The sequence below is a fragment of the Scyliorhinus canicula genome, chromosome 2 (assembly GCF_902713615.1).
Source record: "Scyliorhinus canicula chromosome 2, sScyCan1.1, whole genome shotgun sequence".
Taxonomy (NCBI): domain Eukaryota; kingdom Metazoa; phylum Chordata; class Chondrichthyes; order Carcharhiniformes; family Scyliorhinidae; genus Scyliorhinus; species Scyliorhinus canicula.
The window spans coordinates 172,251,224-172,268,726 of NC_052147.1; the positions used below are offsets into that span (position 1 = coordinate 172,251,224).

Sequence of the window (17,503 nt, forward strand, 5' to 3'; positions counted from 1 at the left end):
TGATTGAATTTTTTAACATTACCTTCCTGATAAAGAAATAGAAATATCAACGCACATTCTGAACACACTCATTTTACCAGCCACACATGGAACTTGTGCTTCAATTACCTTTTTTATTTCAAGCTTAGGTTTCCTTCTATCCGCTTTGGATGAGGCAAAAGTGTAATCAAATTTCTTCCGGTGTTAGGGCCTGGTCTTAGGAGGGCTTGTGTTCAGGAACCTATTGCTTCCTATCTCTTTTTCCCTTTTAAAATTCTCAGTTATGTGTTATGAATTTTCATGAACATCTTTTTGTAGTGCTGTGGAAATTTAGATTTTGGTGAGCTTTTGAGTTTTGTGGACGTTCAAGTTAAATTCTGGAGTCCTGGAAGAATTGAATTGAGTAGCAAGTTTGTAAAATGGGCATTTATCTTACTGCATGATTGCACTACCTGTAATATTCTTAACCCTGTAACTGCTGCTTCCACAACCCATGGGTCTAATAGTTCAGGTTCTGGTTCATTGATAATTCTTATTTCAAGGGTGACAATGGGTGGTAGCAGTTATTACAAAAAGTATTGCAATAACAATAATAGAAATTCAAGGGGAAAAGGTGGGGGATGGGGATGACTAAAAACAATCACGATCACTAGAGTAGAAGTACAAGGTAAACCAGTGGGACTAAAGACTGATGAGTCCCCTGAACCTGACGGTCTTCACCCCTGAGTCCTGAAACAAGTGGCTGCAGAGAAATTGGATTAATTGGTTGTAATCCTCCAAAATTTCCAAGGTTCGGGAAGCTTCCCAGCAAATTGGGAAAACTCAAATAAAACACTATTCAAGAAGGAGGGAGGAAGAAAGCAGGAAAGTATAGACCAGTTAGCGTGATTTTGTGAAAGGGAAATTATGTTTGAGAAATTTATTAGAGTTCTTTGCGGATGTAACAAGCAATGTGGATGAAGGGGAACCAATGGTAATAATAATAGTCGCTATTGTCACAAGTAGGCTTCAATGAAGTTACTGTGAATAGTTGCAATGTATTTGGGGTCTCAATTTTACGTACTTTCCCCCTGCCTAGATTAATTCCTGGGATGAACAGGTTGTCTTATGAGGAAAGGGCCTATACTCATTGGAATTTAGAAGAATGTGAGGTGACCTTATTGAAACCTATAAGATTGTGAGATAATGCATGGAGTAGATACTGAGAGGGTGTTTCCTCTCAATGAGAATCTTGAACTAGCAGTTACAGTTTTTAAATAAAGGGGTTCTCATTTAAGATGGGAGATGAAGAGGAACTTATTCTTTGAGAGAGTCATTAACATTTGGAATTTGCTATCCCAGAGAGCCATGAAGGCTGGACCATTGAATATCTTTAAGGCTTAAGTGAGACAGATTGTGAAAGTTGTAAAAGGTTATGGGGGTTGGCAGAAAAGTTGAGTTAAGGCCACAATCAGATAAGGCATGGTCTTCTTGAATAGTGGAGTAAGCCTGAGGGGCAGGATGGGCTACTCTTGCTTCTATTTCTTGCAGAACGTAAATGCCAACTCTTGACACATCGTCCTGCCTCCCTGTGGACCAGGAGCACACCATCAGGCTATGGCTCAAGTGCTGGAAAATGGAATTAGAATGGATTGGTGCTTGATGTCCGGCGCAGACACAATAGGCAAAGGGCTGTAAAACCCGATAACCATCAACCACCAATTCATTGCTTCCCAGATCCTCACAGCCTTCACCTCCTCTGGTGGTCTCTGTTTACAGCCTCCAGTCTCATTACTTCTCGACCCAACACAGCCTGCTTCCAATCTCCTTCCCAAGAACCACAGATAGGACTGCCCATCTTTTCAACGGATTCCTCCCTGCAGAACTTAATTCTTTGACCTCGGCTCTGCTTCTTCCTCCTTTGTCCATTGTCTTCCAACCTACATCCATGATTTCTGATGCCACATTGACAGATTCCTTTCTTCTGATCTTAACTTCGTACTTTCCACAATGGATGCCCAATCTCTCTAACCACCACCTTCCTCCAAGTTGGCCTGTGTGACCTCCATTTCTTCCTTGGGCAGGGATAAGCACTATCCACCATGTTCCTATGCCAAGTTGAACTTGTCCCCACATTGAACAGCTTCTCTTTTGACTCTATTCACCTCCTCCAAACAGAAGGTATTACTATGGGTACCCATATTGGCCACGTGAGAAACATGGAACATTCTTTGTTCTAGTCCTATAAAGGTCTCCTCTTTCACCTTTTTCTTTTCCATCATTGACTGTATTGGTGCTGTTTTTATCTCTCACCCTGATCATGAAAATTTCATCAACTTTGCTTCCAATTTCCACACTTCCCTCACCTTCACGTGATTAATGTCCAACTCCTCCCTTGCTCTGTGACTTCTCCATCGCCATGTGGAAATAGACTATCAACCAATATTTACTATTAGCCCACTCTGCCAGTGCCACCTTTCTGTGCATCCCATATGTTTTCCCTTTGCAGCAACTGAGGAATTCACATCTTCCTCCCTCCCTGAATGACAATAAGGCTCTGTTGCCTTCAAGCTCCCCTCTGCTAGTCCCCACATTCAATGGATCATCCTCCAGCATGTTCATCACAACCGGCGCGATGCGACAACACACTTCCTCCTCCCCTCACCTTTCAGCATTCTGTCGGGAACATTCTCTCTCCAACACCATGGTCCACTCTTCAATCACACTTAATACTCATTCCCCTTCTTGCAGCATCTCCTCGTGCAAGCACAGGAGAAGCAAAGCCTTCCCTTACCCCTCATATCTTCCCACTCTCTAAGGCCCAAACCCTTCTTCCAAGTGAAACAGTGATTTACTGGTACGCCTTTCACCTCCGTTCAATCCACAAGTGTGACCTTGAGAGTCACTTGCGTTTTAATTTTATGCCCCATCCCCACACTGACCTTTTATCCTCAACCTCTGGTAGTATTCAATAAAGCCTTGAGGAACAGAACCTCATCTTTTAATTAGATGCTTTACACCATTCCAAACTCAACATTAGGTTCAACAACTTCCGATTTTTACCAGTCAGCCGGTAGTTATAATGACTCCATTATTACTAATGACAGCTCCTCCAGACCCATCTTGTGTCTCTTTATTTCTTCCATCTCCCTCTTGCGTTGCCTCGTATCAACCATCCTTTTTGACGTTTAGTCACTCCTGCAATCCACCCTATCAAAGGCCTTGAAATTATATTCTTTTCTCCCCTCCCTGTCTCTGAACTTGCTTACAGTCTGTTCCATTTCCAACTTTTTGCCAGTTTCGATGAAAGGTCATTGACCTGAAATGTTGACTGCTTCTCATCTCCACAGATTCTGCCTGGCCTGGTTGAGTATTTCCAGTATTTCTAGTATTTTTTGTTTTGATTTCAAATTTCCAGCATTTGCATGTTTATAAAACACTGCTCTGGCCCAACCTGCGGTATTGTGTGCAATTGTGAACACCACCCTTTAAGAAGGATATCAAGGTTCTGGGGGTGGAATTTATCGGAATGGTAAATGGTCAAAGGTGTGGAGGGGTTGGAAAGCCGGGCTTGTCCCCAATAAACCAGAGAAGGTTAAGAGCAGATTTAATGGGGCTGTTCAAAATCTTGAAGCGGTTTGATGAAGTAATTAAGGAGAAACTGTTTCCAGTGGCGGCAAAGTAATCAGTAAACAAAGGAAACAGATAACGTGATTGGCGAGAAGAGACATAGCAAGTTGTGATTCGGAATGTGGCGATCTACAAGGGTGATAGAAGCAAATTCAGTGGTAAATTCCAAAAGTGAATTGGGTAAATAGTTGATGGGATAAGATTTGCAAGGCTATGGAGAATCAACAGGGGAGCGAGGCTAGTTGGATAGCTCAGGACCAACACCGGTACAGGGTGGCTCAGTAGTTAGCATTGATGCCTCACAGTGCCAGGGACCCAGGTTCAATTCAGACCTCAGGTGACTGACTGTGTGGAGTTTTCTCTTTCTCCCTGTGTCTGCGGGGGTTCCCACCGGGTGCTCCGGTTTGCTCCCAGTCTAAAGATGTGCAGATTAGGTGGATTGGCACATACTCAATGACTGTGGTTCCGGGGACAGAGAATGGGCCGATGTAGAGTGCTCCTTTTGGAGGGTCGGTGCAGACTCAATGGGCTGAATAACCTCCAGCACTGTAAGATTCTATGAAAACGCTTACTGATCTCCTTCTGAGCTGTATCATTCTATGAGCACACTTTTACACTGCCCTCCAGAAGGTTCTGAGGCGAGGATGGTTGGAGGGGCTTCGGGGGAAGGTGAGTAAAATTGCATGGATGTGATTCCCTCTGAGACCCTGCCCGTCCCAATTTCATGGTGGGACGGCAAGGCCTTGTGCAGAAAACCCGCCCCTTCTTCTATTGTGGTCTTTTCCTGCCTAGCCTCAATTTTTAGGCTGGTGGGGGAAAGTCAGAGGAGGGTGGAAACAGAAAAAGAAACAATCTTCCATCTGGGGTGGGAAAGGTGGGGTGGAGGGGCTTTCCCCAATCTGAAGGTCCCCTCCGAGTTGGGGTGCCCTCCCTTCCAGGACCTGTGAACTCCGGTCCTCCCTACCTCCTGGATTACCACCCCAACACCACGATAACTCCTCTCCTGACCCCATAGCGCCTGGTGCACCCCCTACCCTCCCAGTCCTTGACCCCTAAGACTTACCTTGGGATTAGTCCCAGGACTTGTTTTGTTTGTGGGATGGAGCTTGAAAAACACAATCTCCTGATTCAGATTGCTGTTACCTTTAAGCCGAAGCTGCCACCTTGGCCAGAAGGTTACGTTGCCCAGACAGGTGCGTGTCCGTCCTGGAAACGCGTGAAATTGTGTGAGACGACGTCATAGCACACGGGTGACCTTTTGGTCGGCAGGTGCACGCGAGAGTCGGAAGCGTGCCTGCCATCAATCAAACTGGCAATTTAGCCCATTATGGGACCAATCAAAAGTTATTTTATGCGGCCCATCTACTTTTACAGATGGCGGGCCGGCTGATTGGCCAGGCGGCCTTTACAGTTTAGCTACAATCTTGATCCCGGACTGGATGAAATGTCAGGGCTGAAATGAAACTTATAAAGGTGTCTGGGGGCTGATGTTTATGCTTGAATGTGCTGGCCAGACATTGTTTGCTGCATTATTCCATCAGGATTATTTTGCACAAGCTTGCACTCCCTGACACAGTTTCGCAGTGGTTCATATCCCTGATGGAGCACATTTGAAGGTCCAGCCTGAAACCCTCCCTTTTCTCGGTTCCCGCCCTCCCCGGCAGGACTGAACCTTTTCCAGCCTGTGTTGCACGCTGACTGACCAATTAACAGGGCCAATCGCAACCAGAAGCCCCGGTTTCAAAGCTCCCCAAGTGCACGCACCCAATGGGTGAAAGATTCCGGGCCTTAGAACATAGAACATAGAACATAGAACAGTACAGCACAGAACAGGCCCTTCGGCCCTCGATGTTGTGCCGAACAATGATCACCCTACTCAAACCCACGTATCCACCCTATACCCGTAACCCAACAACCCCCCCCTTAACCTTACTTTTTTTAGGACACTACGGGCAATTTAGCATGGCCAATCCACCTAACCCGCACATCTTTGGACTGTGGGAGGAAACCGGAGCACCCGGAGGAAACCCACGCACACACGGGGAGGACGTGCAGACTCCGCACAGACAGTGACCCAGCCGGGAATCGAACCTGGGACCCTGGAGCTGTGAAGCATTTATGCTAACCACCATGCTACCGTGCTGCCCCTTGTTTCAAGTTTTGTAAAGGATATGTATGGGTACGCTATCCTAATTATTTGCAGAAATCCCATCTCTTGCTGCTTTTGGGACACTAGAACATTATATTAATTGAAGATATTAAAATTCAAGTTGGTTAACAATGCAGAATATTACATTAAAGTCAATTACTTGAAAATATTTAAGTTAGAAATGATTGCCTGCAGTGCAACCACCCCATTATTATTTGTAGAACTAGGAGACAATCTCTTTCATTGATGGTTATCCTATGTGACGATGTGTGTTGAAATTGTATTCCTGTCTCAGGCAATAGTCAAGAATGACTCTGTTCATTAAAGTCGTGCACTGAGGATGTGCATCACTGGTGCATACTATCACGAACCTTGGGTACTGACGTTGCACCACTCCAGAAAATAAATCTGCAGAGCCAAATAACTAATTCCAAACTTTTCGGGTTTTGAAAATAAATATCGCCTTCATTAAAACAACCTGTGCAATGTTCACAAGTGGAAAGCCCCAGATTTTATTCAGACTCCTCTTCATCTCCACGTTATCGATGGTGTGTTTCACTATTATCAGCCAATGGACCTTCACATCATCCAGGGGCTGGTTTAGCACACTGGGCTAAATCGTTGGCTTTGAAAGCAGACCAAGGCAGGCCAGCAGCACGGTTCAATTCCTGTACCAGCCTCCCTGAACAGGTGCCGGAATGTGGCGACTCGGGGCTTTTCACAGTAACTTCATTTGAAGCCTACCTGTGACAATAAGTGATTTTCATTTCATTTTTCATTTCATTTCATCCATTCTATCTATGGCTGTCTCTCAGAGCGAGGAAGACACTTGACGCAGGGTCCTGGAGTACAGAGAGTGAGAAAGAGAGAATGAGGCAGTGAAGTCAGTGCAAGGTAAAGGAGGTGAAACGCTAAGTGAAAAACTGGATAACGTTTTGAAAACTCCACTTTCCACATCAGCGATCAATAGTTAATCAGTTGGTCAGTCTGTTGTTGTGTGCCTTCCACTCATTCTCACCTCTTTAGCCTTCCATTCACCCTGCTTCACAACCAAACACACCTTGCTGAAGCAGTTCTCACCATTGCGTTTTAATTCATTCACGGGGTGTTGGTGTCGCTGGTTTGGTCGCTAATTTGGTGGCTTGCGAGGCCATTCCAGATGACATTTCAGAGTCAACCACATTTGTGTGGGTCTGGAGTCGCAGGTCAACCAGATCTGGAAAGGATTCTGGATTTCCTTCCCGAAAGGACATTAGTGAACCAGATGGGTTTTGAATGACAATCGACAATGGTTTCATGGTCATCATTTGACTTAATAATAATATATAGGGTGGGATTCTCTGATCCTGGAGCTAAATGTTGATGCCGTCGTAAACGCCGGAGCGTTTTACGACGGCGTCATCTGGCCCCTAGGATCAGCGGTCCTGTGTCGCACAAGGGGGCCAGCACGGTACTGGAGAGCCTCACACTGCTCCAGCTGCCGATACGGCCATCAGATCGGGCGCCGTGGGTTTGCACATGCGCGCTACGACCGGCGCGAGTTCGCACATGTGCGTGGGTTTCCTTCTCCGCGCCGGCCCTGAAGCAACATGGCGGAGAGCTACAGGGGCCCGGAGCGGAGGAACATAGGCCCACACCGGGATAAGCCCGCCCGCCGATTGGTAAGCCACGATCGTGGGCCAGGCCACCATGGAGGCTCCCACCCCCGGGGTTGGAACTCCCCTCCCTCCCGCAACATGAACGCAGAGGTCCCGCTGGGTTGGACCACACAAGAACGGCGCTGGCGGGACTTGGCCTAACTCGGCGGGCACTCAGCCCATCATGCAGGGAGAATCGCCGGGGAGGGGGCCACGTTGAGCGGCCCCCAGCCGGCGGTGCGCCGGCCACACCAGCGCCAATGGTGCTGATTCTCCAGTGACCAGATAATCAGCGGACCGGCGTCGGAGCGGTGTCACGGGAATCCCCGCCCCCGGTCAATTCTCCGACCCAGCACAAGGTCGGAGAATCCGCCCATAATCTTTATTAGTGCCACAAAAAGGCTTATATCAACACTAAGAGTAGATGAATGGCCTTTCCCCAATGCAAACTCATTGGTGTGTCAGCAGGACGGGTGGTAGAATTATTTCCTTCCCACACGCGAATCATATAAATGATTTGCCAGTGTGAAGTCGTTGATGTTTCTGCAAGGTTTATGAATCCTTAAATCCTTTCTTTTATTGAATTGAATTCAATTTTCACCATCTGTTGTGGTGGAATTTGAACCCAGGTGCTCAGAGCATCACCCTGGGTCTCAGGATTACTTGTCCAGTGATTATACCATTTTGCCATGCTCTCCCATCAATCTTCTTCAAGTAGGCTTTCACAGTACCTTTGATACATATCCACTGGCTGCCCTTTGAACTTTGACCAGTTGAGAGCTGGGAGACCGTGACTTCAGAAGGTGAGGAGCTCAGCATTCGGATGCAGTGGCCTGTTTAGTGCTGTTTCTGCATGAGAATGTCCTTCTGTCTGGAGGATGCTTGTGTTCACATGGGGATATATCCAGGTGCAATATAGGATCTTCCTTTGACAGTGCTGTTAGTGTATCTCAAGCTCGCTCAGGTGTTAGGATACCTCACCCAGATTTCACAGCCGTGGAGGGAGGTTGACTGCCTGGTAGATGCAACCTTTGTGACTGTCCATTGCTAATAGTTAGTGAAGATTCATCCGAGTATCTTCCAAAGAAGGAACTTGCACACTGGATCCTTTGCAGGACCTCCAAGCCCATGGTCGCTGATTGGGACATATGACTACTGAGATAGGAGAAGTGGTCAACCATATTACATATTGTTAATTGTAAGTTAATCTAATACCAATTTAATAAGTATTATAAATTAATTAACTCTTGCTTAAATGCCACTCGGCGGGGTGCAGTGCTGCAAATATGAGATGTAGGAGATCTGTGATACCTCCAGCGTTCCAGTCGACTATGTCTGCTGGAAGTGTAACCAATGGCAGCTGCTCACAGACCGTGTGGTTCGGTTGGAACATCAGTTGGATGTACTTAGGGGAATGCAGATTCGAAAGATTGATAGATAGCAGTTATAGAGATGTGGTCACACTCAAGGTGCAGGCAGACAGATGGGTGACCGCAAGAAGGGGCAGGCAGTCAGATAGGAATCCCTTGTGGCTGTCCCCCTCTCTAACAGGTACACCGTTTTGGATACTGTTGGGGGGGATAGCCTATCAGGGGAAAACAACAGCAGCCAGAACACTGGCACCACAACTGGCTCTGTTGCTCAACAGGGGAGGACAAAGTGCAGGAGAGCGATAGTTATTGGGGATTCTACAGTCAGGGGCACAGATAGGTGCTTCTGTGAACCTGAAAGCGACTCCAGAATGGTGTGTTGCCTCCTTGGTGCTGGGATCAATGAACACAGGACGTCCTGAAGGAGGAGGGTGAACATCCCGGAGTACACATAGATACAAATGGCATAGGCAGGAAGAGCAATGAGGTTCTGCAGCAGGAGTTCAGGGAGTTAGACAGTAAGCTAAAAAGCAGAACCTCCGGGGTTGTAATCTCAGGATTACTCCCTGTGCCACGTGCCAGTGAGGCTAGAAATAGGAGGATAGTGCAGCTAAACATGTGGCTAAATTGGTGGTGTAGGAGGAAGGGTTTTAGATTTCTGGACAATTGGGATCTCTTCCTGGGCAGGTGGGACCTGTACAAGAATGATGGGTTGCATCTAAACTGGAGGGGCACCAATATCCTGGCTGGGAGGTTTGCTGGAGTCACTCGGGAGGATTTAAACTAGTATGGAAGGGGTAGGAACCAGAGCATTAGCTTAGAAAGTGTTATAACTGAATGGAAAATAGAGAACAAAAATAAGAGAACAACAACACTGACTGCTCAAACGCAGTGGTCTTAAATGTATTTGTTTCAACGTCATAAGTATAGCAGGTAAGGCAGATGAACTTAGAGCACTGATTAGTACTTGGAACTATGATTGTGGCTATCGGGCAGCACGGTGGCGCAGTGGGTTAGCCCTGTTGCCTCACGGCGCCGAGGTCCCAGGTTCGAATCCCGGCTCTGGGTCACTGTCTGTGTGGAGTTTGCACATTCTCCCCGTGTCTGCGTGGGTTTCGCCCCCACAACCCAAAGATGTGCAGAGTAGGTGGATTGGCCTCACTAAATTGCCCCTTAATTGGAAAAATGAATTGGGTATTCTAAATTTATAAAAAAAAATAAAAAAAAAAATAAAAAAAATGATTGTGGCTATCACCTCTGAGGGTTCATACAATGAGGCAATCTGGGTGGAGCTCAGGATCAGGAAGAGGGCAATCACAATGTGGGGCGTTTATTACAGGCCCCCTAACTGCCAGAGGAGCAGATAGGTTGAGCGATTTTGGACAGGTGCAAAAGTAACAGGGTTGTTGTGGTAGGGGATTTTAACTTCCCCAATATTGAAATGAAATAAAAATGAAACGAAAATGAAAAATGAAATGAAATGAAAATTGCTTATTGTCACAAATGGGCTTCAAATGAAGTTACTGTGAAAAGCCCCTAGTTGCTACATTCCAGCGCCAGTTCAGGGAGGCTGGTACGGGAATTGAACCATGCTGCTGGCCTGCCTTGGTCTGCTTTAAAAGCCAGCTCTTTAGCCCTGTGCTAAACCAGCCCGCACTGCAGACTCACTTAGTGCTAGGGATTTGGAAGGGGCAGAGTTTGTAAGCTGTATCCAGAAAGGCTTCTTTTTTTTTTTAAATTTAGAGTACCCAATTATTTTTTTCCAATTAAGGGGCAATTTAGAGTGGCCAATCTACCTATCCTGCACATCTTTGGGTTGTGGGGGTGAAACCCACGCAGACACGGGGAGAATGTGCAAACTCCACACGGACAGTGACCCAGGGCCGGGATTCGAACCCGGGTCCTCAGCGCCGTAGGCAGCAATGCTAACCACTGTGCCACCGTGCTGCCCCAGAAAGGCTTCTTGATTCAATATTTAGATAGTCCAACTGGGGGAAGGGCAGTACAGGGCATGGAATTGAGGAATGAGCCTGGACAGGCGTCAGCAGGGGAACATTTTGGGAGTAGTGACCACAGTTCCATAGGTTTTAAGGTACTTTTGGATAGGGATACGGGTAAGGTTAAGGTGCTAAACTGTGGAAAGACAAATTACGATAATATTCAACAGGAATTGAAGAATTTGGACTGGGTGCGACTGTTGGAGGGTAAATCAACATCGGACATGTGAGAGTCTTTCAGGCAAGAGTTGATTAGGATTCAGGAAAGTCGCATCCCTGAGAGAACGAAGGATAAGTATGGGAAGTTTAGGGAGCCTTGGATAACAAGGGGTTTTGTGAACCTCGTCAAAAAGAAAAAGGAGACTTTTGTACATTCTCGAAGGGTGGGGACAGTCAAATCCCTTGAGGAGTATTAAGAAAGTAGGAAGGTACACAAGTGGGAAATTAGGAGGACGAGGAGGGGTCATGAAAAGTCCTTGGCAAGTAGGATTAAGGTGAATCCCAAAGTTTTTTATTCAAATGTAAAAAGCAAGAAGGTTGCCAGGGAAAGGATTAGACCACTTAAGAACAGTGGGGTGTTGAGCCAGAGGAAATGGGTGAGGTACTAAATGAATACTTTGACTCAGTGTTCACCAAAGTAAAGGACTTTGTGGAAGATGATTCTTGGGTAGGGTGTGTGGATATTCTGGGTCATGTTGACATCAAAAAGGTGGAGTTATTGGGTGTTATTAAGGTAGATAAGTCTACTGGGCCAGATGGGATTTACCCTAGAATACTGACGGAAGTAAGGGAGGAAATTGCTGACACTCTTTCCCAGGGTGGAGAGGTCAGTCAACAGGGGGCATAGGTTCAAGGGCAAAGTTTAGAGGAGACATGCGAGGCAGGTTTTTTACACAGTCGGTGATGAGTGCCTGGAACGCACTGCTTGGGAGGATACATTAACGGCATTCAAAAGGTTTCTTGACAAACACACATACATCGACAGGATGGATACAGAGAGATCTGGCACTAGGAAGTGCTGAGGGCTTTGGCCACGGGTGGTATCATGACCGGTGCAGGTTTGGATGGCTGAAGGGCCTGTTCCTGTGCTATATTATTCTTTGTTCTTTGTAACCCGTAACTATGATATTGGGGGCATTTGCTGCACTCCAGTTTTGGCTGGAGAAGGACCTTTGCATTCAGATGCAGCCCGAGGCTCAATACAATTCTTGCAACAGGTCAAAGGTTGCCTATAGGTCATAAGGTCTGCAGCAGGATAATAAGACCATAAAACATAGGAGCAAAATTAAGCCATTCAGCCCATCGAGTCTGCTCCATGATTCAATCATGGCTGATATGATTCTCATCTCCATTCTCTTGCCTTCTTCCCCTACCCCCTGATCCCCTTATTAATGAAAAACCTATCAATCTGTTTTAAAGACACTTGGTGACTTGGTCTCCACAGCCTTCTGCGGCAATGAGGTCCACAGATTTACCATTTTCTGGCTGAAGAAATTTCTCCTCATCTCTGTTTTCAAGGATTGTCCCTTCAGTCTAAGGCTGTGCCCTCGGGTTTTAGTTTTCGTTACTAGTGGAAACATCCCCTCCACATTCACTCTATCTATGCATCTCCGTATTCTGTAAGTTTCAATGAAATCCCCATCTCATCCTTCTAAACTCCATCAAATACAGATCCAGACACCTCAACCATAATACATCCTGGAATTCTCTTATGGTCTTCACTTTCTGCCTCTGGAGCTCGAAAAACTTCCCCTTGAAGCTTCGCCTTCACATTTGACCGGAGAGGAAGGGTGCCCTCGACCATGTCGCATTGATCTTGGGTCTGCCGAATGGTAAGAGTGGATCTGTGAGACGGAATTCTCCCATTTTGAGACTAAGTGGCGCTGGGTCGTTCCAGTGGCGCAGTTCCCGCTGGCCAGAGTGGCAGGATCCTGCGCCAAATTCTGCGCTTGGAACCTAATGAATTGTGCACAGGCGAGTTCCGCTCTGAGTCACCTGATGCGCCGACAGCTGATCCGTCCACCCGGTGTCAGCTGGTGGGTTTGATGATCCCGCCGCCATACTTAAACACCAGTCCAGCTCACTCATCTCACTCTCTTCAACCCAGCTGTCTTCACCAGACTGGGCAGCATGTCAGCAACACAGAGAGAAACGGCTAGCAGCCTCAAGAAGAAGTTTGTTCTTTGATTCCACTGCCCTCCCCCAGAGCCAATCATCTGTAAGGTGCCCATCTCCCACTTGGACCTCTATTCACTGCATCACCTTCCAACAAACTATGTGGTGTCCCTTTGACCATGTTGTTTGTCATCTCTTCATGCAGCCTTGTTGGGATTCAGCTACCTTCCCCTCAGTCTTCCCTCTGCCATTCATTGTTAATCTTCATTCATTTCCTTGCCCCTCTGCCTGCCATGGTGAACCCTCACCATTCCCCCCCACTCCTTGCACAGTCCTCCTTCGCATTGTCACCCCCCCCCCCCCCCATCTTTGTCAAGCTACTATCCACAGCATTAGTCATTACTAAAAGGCTTAGATATGCAACTTTAAATGTCTGCTTCAATTAGTTAGCAGTTACGAATGGTTACATACCAGATTGCATTGAGCAATAGAATGGAGAGGTTTGGGGAGGATGGGAACCCAGTAGATTTGCTGAGTGCGGTGGCTCACTTGTTTTATTTAGGTGGTGATTGCCATTTTTCAGTCATTAAGCGGGCCAACCCTGACAAGCTTAAGCAGGCAACAATCTTACTGCTGACTTCAATATTCTAATGATGACTCAGGACCATCATTGGCTGTCAGAATATTGTGGCCGAGGAATATCTTGAAGCACTCTAACCTGCTGGCTGGAGTAGGGGGTGTGATGGGATGGGTATCTTTAGCAGGAAGTGAGGTGGCAGGGGTATCTTTAGCAGTAGAAAATATGGATGACAGAGAGGGAGGTGCACCACATAGCGCCACTCATCATCCAATAAAGCTACAACAAATCACTTTCTCACTCACTGAAAGTGATTATAGATGGTTCCAGGCTACGTTTATTTTTTAATCAGATGCATCGTATGGTTGAAAATCCTGAACGTTGTCAGCCGATCACACTCTGTACACACTGAAGGAGCACAGCTAGTTCACTGAGGCTGTAGAAGATGGAAGCCTTGCTAAATGTACCGGCTCAAGGTCTTACTTTGAATTTGTGCACTTTTTAGATGGGAGACCACTTCTGCCTGGCTGACTGGGCTGAGGTTTGTTATGGTCCAGCCAGGCCACCTGTTGGGTTGCCTTATGAAGAGACAGGTCTGTAAACCCAAGGGGAAAACCTGATTTTTTCTATCTCGCCCTGCAGCAAGCCCACATCCGATCGGCCGAGCATGGAGTGGCACTGGGATCTGCAGTCATAAGAGAATCCGTGACCCGTTCACCCACACTCCCGGCAGAAGGAGGATGCTTGAAGGTGAGCTGTCTTGTATCCGATTCGGGGGGGGGGGGGGGGGGGGGGGGGATGTAAATGGCAGTCAAAATGAGAACCGGAGCATAGTAAATGAGATAGGAAAAACAAAACGTTATAAAATCATTTCAATATAATACATGCATCAGCTGGGACAGGAATAAATGGATTGTGCATATAGCAGATATAGATACAGACAATCCTATTCAAGGTAATCTGGTAGTAGGGATACAGCTGTGGTACCTGCTGTCTCTGTCCCATATGGAGGCAGGCAACCATGTCATATGCAATGGCTGTGTTCCTCGAAAACTGCAGGATCTCACACTGCTAAGCACAGCTGTAAATTAGCAAAATGTTCCAATGTTACAAGGCCACATATAGCAATGGTAAGATCTAGAATTTCATGCAAATGAAGACACTGATCATTTTCTTTGCCAGCTCAGGCACAACGATTAAACTCACACCACTCGTGCAGTAAATTTTTTGTTAATCAGTGGCTGCTCATTTGCATAATTTATTCAGGTGCAGGGACCAGGACTACTTTCCCCAGAAATGCCAGAAGTCACTGTACTGCAAACAGTGAACATAAATGTGTTTAAAATCAAGAAGTTTGGGCTGAGAATGAAGTGAGAAATGCTTTTAAAACTGACCAATATTTATTCATATTTGGAGTGCCAAACTATCATGGAGTAGACACAAATGATAATTCTGCCAAAGTTGTTAAATTATTTTGTTTCTGCATCTACAAATCTAACTTCAATTGTCCACTATCTTTAAAATCCTGGTTGCAGCAAAAAGGTTTTCACAGAGGACATGCCGATGTCAATAAACCTTTTTAGCACTGCCGCCTCACAGCTCCAGGGTCCTGGATTAAATTCCGGCCTCGGGTGACTGTGTGGAGTTTCACTTTCTCCCGTGTCTGCGTGGGTTTCATCCGGGTGCTCCGGTTTCCTCCCACAGTCCAAAGATGTGCAGGTTAGGTGGATTGGCCATGCTAAATTGCCCCTTCATGTCCAAAAGGTTAGGAGGGTTGACTGGGATAGAATGGAGGCGTAGGTTTAAGGAGGGTGCCCTTTCCAAGGGCCGGCACAGACTCAATGGGCTGAATAGCCTCCTTCTGCACTGTAAATTCTATGATACTTTTGCATTTTCAGTCACCCAGGTGACAACAAAGCAAAATGAGTGAAAATAGCCATTCCGCCAAATTTTCTCCAGAATTTATTCTTATATATTATTTAATTCTTATGTATAAAAACAATGGTGGTAATGAGCTCAATGCTAAGATTACCAACACAACATCTCCACCCATCCTGTATCGTTCTATGATTCTACACCCAGCTAACGTAGTTTAAGTGGCATTTGAGTTATCCATGTAGTGTTGCTGGCGGAATGCCTCTGTGTCCAGACACTTTTCATGATGTATCCTCAACTTATTCATTAGTCCTGTTAGTGCAATCATGCAAGTGTCAAGACATAACTCGAATTAACATTCAACTTGCAGTTTGGGGAATATCTGGGAAGGGACAAGTTGCCACCTACCTTGAGCACAAAATGAAAATGAAGAAACTGAGTTGATAAAACTGCTTATGTACAAATACATGGAACAGTATAGCACAGAACAGGCCCTTCGGCCCTCGATGTTGTGCCGAGCATTGTCCGAAACCAAGATCAAGCTATCCCACTCCCTGTCATTCTGGTGTGCTCCATGTGCCTATCCAATAACCGCTTGGAAGTTCCTAAAGTGTCCGATTCCACTATCACAGCAGGCAGTCCATTCCACACCCTCACCATTCTCTGAGTAAAGAACATACCTCGGACATCCCTCCTATATCTCCCACCCCGAATCTTATAGTTATGCCCCTCTGTAACAGCTACATCCACCCGAGGAAATAGTCTCTGAACGTCCACTCTATCTATCCCCCTCATCATCTTATAAACCTCTATTAAGTCGCCTCTCATCCTCCTCTGTTCCAAAGAGAAAAGCCCTAGCTCCCTCAACCTTTCCTCATAAGACCTAGCCTGCAAACCAGGCAGCATCCTGGTAAATCTCCTTTGCACCCTTTCCAATGCTTCCATATCCTTCCTATAATGAGGTGACCAGAACTGCACACAATATTCCAAATGTGGCCTCACCAGGGTTATGTATAGATGCAGCATAACCCTGTGGCTCTTAAACTCAAGCCCCTGTTAATAAACGCTAACACACTATAAGCCTTCTTCACGGCTTTATCCACTTGAGTGGCAACCTTCAGAGATAAGTGGACATGAACCCCAAGATCTCTCTGTTCCTCCACATTCCTCAGAACCCTGCCGTTGACCCTGTAATCTGCATTCAAATTTTTTCTACCAAAATGAATCACCTCGCACTTATCAGGGTTAAACTCCATCTGCCATTTTTCGGCCCAGCTCTGCATCCTATCAATGTCTCTTTGCAGCCGACAACAGCCCTCCACCTCATCCACTACTCCACCAATCTTGGTGTCATCAGCAAATTTACTGACCCACTCTTCAGCCCCCTCCTCCAAGTCATTGATAAAAATCACAAATAGCAGAGGACCCAGAACTGATCCCTGTGGTACACAGCTGGTAACTGGTCTCCAGTCTGAAAATTTTCCGTCCACCATCCCCCTCTGTCATCTATGTGATAGCCAGTTACTGATCCAATTGGCCAAATTTCCCTCCATCCCACACCTCCTTACTTTCTTCATGAGCCGACCATGGGGAACCTTACCAAACGCCTTACTAAAATCAATGTATACAACATCAACTGCTCGACCTTCACCTACACACTTAGTTACCTCCTCAAAGAATTCAATCAAATTTGTGAGGCAAGACTTACCCTTCACGAATCCGTGTTGACTATCCCGGATTAAGCTGCATCTTTCCAAATGGTCATAAATCCTATCCTTCAGGACCTTTCCAATTAACTTACCACCACCAAAGTAAGACTAACTGGCCTATAATTACCAAGGTCATTCCTATTCCCTTTCTTGAACAGGGGAACAACATTCACCACTCTCCAGTCCTCTGGCACTATCCCTGTAGACAGTGAGGACCCAAAGATCAAAGCCAAATGCTCTGCAATCTCATCCCTTGCCTCCCAAAGAATCCTTGGATATATCCCATCTGGCCCAGGGGACTTGTCGACCCTCAGGTTTTTCAAAATTGCTAATAAATCCTTCCTCAGAACATCTACCTACTCCAGCCTACCTGCCTGTATCACACTCTCATTCTCAAAATCATGGCTCCTCTCCTGGGTGAACACTGAAGAAAAGTATTCATTCGACGCCTCGCCTATTTCTTCTGACTCCATGCACAAGTTCCCA

General features: G+C 46.3%; 1 protein-coding gene across 10 annotated transcripts in view; it reads left to right on the forward strand.

Moving 5' to 3' along the window:
- Nucleotides 1-17,503, forward strand: part of satb2 (SATB homeobox 2) — a 248,877-nt gene that overhangs the window by 208,501 nt on the left and 22,873 nt on the right. For all 10 annotated transcript variants that reach the window (XM_038789071.1, XM_038789068.1, XM_038789064.1 and 7 more), the window contains one exon: nucleotides 14,076-14,183. In XM_038789071.1, coding sequence (XP_038644999.1) covers nucleotides 14,076-14,183 — 108 coding nt within the window. The remainder of the gene's footprint in view (nucleotides 1-14,075; nucleotides 14,184-17,503) is intronic.